The following is a 3,356-nucleotide window of genomic DNA, read 5'->3' as shown; positions in this document are numbered from 1 at the left end:
AAAAAAAAAAAAAGGAAATTTCCACGCCTACTTTAAATACAAGAAACATGCTAATACATTCATAGGACTGAGGATCTGAATCTAGATGGACCAGCTTTTCAGGTTTGGCTACTCTAAAATACAAAACAGTTTTAAGTTTGATTGATCTGCTTAATTTCACTGCCTGGTTTCTTTTGGATATTATAATACTTAACAGTAGCCTATCCTCCATATCAATATGGCATTAGGCTTTTCTCATACCTTCTCTCATCCTAACACAGACGTAGTGCAGGCACTTTACTGCTCTTTTAATTGCAGTAGCTGTGACAGTTTAAAACTATATTTCTGATTTGGAAGAAAAATCTATGCCTGAGTTTTTGAAGGATTGGACTCTTCTCCAGTGTTGAGCAGAAGTGACAGGAAAATACTGCACCATTTTCAAGCAAAGACAACAGCTGGTTTAGGAAAAACAAAAAGCTTCAACTTACTTTGTACCTCAGAATTTTATGTTACTGAGAACTGTAATGTAAGAAAAGCCCTCCCAGTTTGTTTTATTAAAAAGAGGCTTCAGTCACAGAAGTCTCAGCACAACCCTACACTGTTGTTTCAAATGACCCTTGCAATCATTTGTGCTTGTTACTCTTGTTCATATCAACTAAAAGACTCAGATGTAGGAAGCATGTAGCAGTAAGCACGAACAGTATTTTCATCAGAAGTATACAATGAAATGTAGAAATTGAAGTTTACACTCACTTTACATGCAGTCATTACTTACCAGAACCGTTCTGATGGTTGAGTAGTGTAACGTTCACCTCTTTCAGATAAAATTTTTGTACACTTGCACTTGCATTCTGTTTAACAAGTGAGAACCAACTGTCAGTGTGTCATTCTGCATTTTCAATTTTAATAACACATTTCCAAAGTTTAGTACATTTACCACAGTCCCACATTTCCCCACAACTTCATCCCAAACACCTTTTTGCCCTGATGCAAATGGCAGTCAGCTAGTCAGTCTCACTTCCTTCATGAAAACTGCCTATCAGCAGCAAGTTGCAGGATTTTACCACAAATGCTCATCACACAATGCTGTTAAAGCAGAAACTTAAAGTATAAGTTACTTACAACAACGAAAATGAAATCAATTAATGTCCTATTTCCATCATTCAATTTCAAAGTAGCTGATGTGTTACCACATGTTCCATCTGCACCAGTTGTTTTCGGATCGATGTTGATCAGAAGAGGCTGGAACACATACACACCACGTCAAAGGAGCTCAGCTAACTTGCATCTATCATGAATCTACTATTTTACTTAGCAGCAGTCTTAAGCTTGAGGAGCATGTAATAAAGGAGAAGACAGCACAAACACCAAGTCTAGCTACCACCTAACTAAAGCTGCTTGAGTTACTTTACATGTTGGTATCACTGAGACAAACCACCCTGTGAAGTTTCACTTCCACTTAATAAAGATAAATACATAAAAAGAAAGGTCAGGGCATTTTTCCTTCGCGCATCTAAAAGAAAACTTAGCTGCTTAGCTTTGGCTCCCTCTGTGGGAAAAGACAGCAGCTGCAGGCCCCAAGAGCCTAGGAAAGTTCCAGTCTTTCAACGACCTTACATTTATTCCTAGTAACCAGTTAGGTCTGATCAAGGTAAGGGTTTGCAGCTAACTAGGTGTTAGGCCTCAGAATTATTCCATGGTCAGAGGGGTGTCTTGTACAACTGGAAGCAGTTCTGGACAGCCAGCAGTGCACCAAGCAAACACTCTGCACTCACATTTCACACACGCAAAAACAACCACAGCAACCTTTCTACTCATCTTCACTAACTCCAACATGGCCAAGAGACAGGTGCTGCACCTAGGTCAGGGCAATCTAAAACACCAGTACAGACAAACTTTAAATGAGCCAGTAATGCACAACTGCAGTCCAGAAGGCCAAGTATATCCTGGATTGCATCAAAAGTGCAGCCAGAGGGCAAGGGAGGAGATTCTTTCCCTCGGCAGTACTCTTGTGAGACTCTATCTGGAATACTGCACTGCACCTTGGGGTCCTCCAGCACAATAAGGACATGGATCTGTTGGAGTGAGTCCAGAGGGCTATCAAAACAATCAGAGCACTGGAGATATGAAGATGGGCTGAGCTACCTGGGGCTGTTTAGCCTAAAGAAGAAGGGCTGAGACCTTACTGCAGCCTTCCAATACTTAAAGGAAGCCCACAAGAAAGATGGGGAAAGACTTCTGACCAAGCCGTGCAGCGATAAGACAAATGGTAACCGTTTTAAACTAGAAGAGAGTAAGTTCGTTCAGATTACATACAAAGAAATTCTTTACTATGAAGGTGGTGAGGCACTAGCACAGGCTGCCCAGGGAAATTGAATGCACCATCCCTGGAGGCATTCAAGGCCAGCCTGGTTGGGGCCCTGGGCAGCCAGATCTGCTGGAGCTGTTCCTGTGCATGGCAGGGAAGAGCTGGAACTGCATGAGCTGTAAAGTACTTTTCAACTGAAACTATTCTATGATTCTATTCCAAAATTTGAAAACATAAGAGAGGCACCTTGTCTTGGGAAATATTCAGCTGCAGCCCCACAGTAGCCAGAAGACAAGTTTTGTTTCCAGTTTTAAGAGAATAGTTTCCTGTGACTGGATTCTCAGGTTTGGGAGCGGTGGTTGGAGCAGGTGAAATGGTGGTAGATGCAGTAGTTACATTGGCAACAGTAGGCAGAACAGTAGGTGCAGCAGTAGGTGTATCAGCAGAACACCTAGACTCTGGAAAGAAGGTTTAACCACCATTTCAGTGATGAAGTTTTTATTAAGGCTTATGTCTGAGAAGTCAGTTTGGTACAGACACCCATTTCTAAGCTGAAATCTAAGCTCAATGGGGATCTGCTCATCACCAAATGAAGAGTCTCCAACTCAGCACTGTGGCACAATACTCCAAGTGATTAACAGCTGCAATTTATTCTGAGAAATTCTACGTTACTCATCATTTTAAATCCATGTACTACAAGCAATGCTACTTCTCTAATACACTGAAGCAAAACACATCCACAAAAGTAAACATTAGTGCTTATAAAACTGCTATACACCTTGCAGTTTAAGTAAACAATGTCATATGTAGCAGGATGATATGCTGGTCTCCTCTGCCTAGTAGAACTATGAGAAGCTATCACAAGCTTTCTATTATTTAAATGAAAAAGCAGTAAATTTTCCACTGAAAACAGAAAGCAACCAGTTGAAAAACCTCCACGCTCAAATGATCCAGTTTGCAGCAACACTTCTGGAGTGTTTGGAGTGTCTAATACCCTCAAGTGCACTCTATTAGAATTCTGCTGGGAAATTTACTACACAACTGCATGTGCTCTATTGATATCTTTTTT

General features: G+C 40.9%; 1 protein-coding gene across 1 annotated transcript in view; it reads right to left on the bottom strand.

Annotated features, from left to right (window-relative positions):
• LAMP2 (lysosomal associated membrane protein 2) overlaps positions 1-3,356 on the bottom strand; it is a 17,196-nt gene that overhangs the window by 6,927 nt on the left and 6,913 nt on the right. Inside the window, exons 5-7 of the mRNA XM_031554737.1 lie at positions 2,534-2,745; positions 1,102-1,221; positions 755-830 (exon numbers count right to left, since the gene is read on the bottom strand). Of these exons, the coding sequence (XP_031410597.1) occupies positions 755-830; positions 1,102-1,221; positions 2,534-2,745 (408 nt within the window). The remainder of the gene's footprint in view (positions 1-754; positions 831-1,101; positions 1,222-2,533; positions 2,746-3,356) is intronic.

The sequence above is a fragment of the Meleagris gallopavo genome, chromosome 9, assembly GCF_000146605.3.
Source record: "Meleagris gallopavo isolate NT-WF06-2002-E0010 breed Aviagen turkey brand Nicholas breeding stock chromosome 9, Turkey_5.1, whole genome shotgun sequence".
Taxonomy (NCBI): Eukaryota; Metazoa; Chordata; class Aves; order Galliformes; family Phasianidae; genus Meleagris; species Meleagris gallopavo.
The sequence above is the reverse complement of the archived record's forward strand: the minus strand, read 5'-3'. Positions and strand labels throughout refer to the sequence as shown.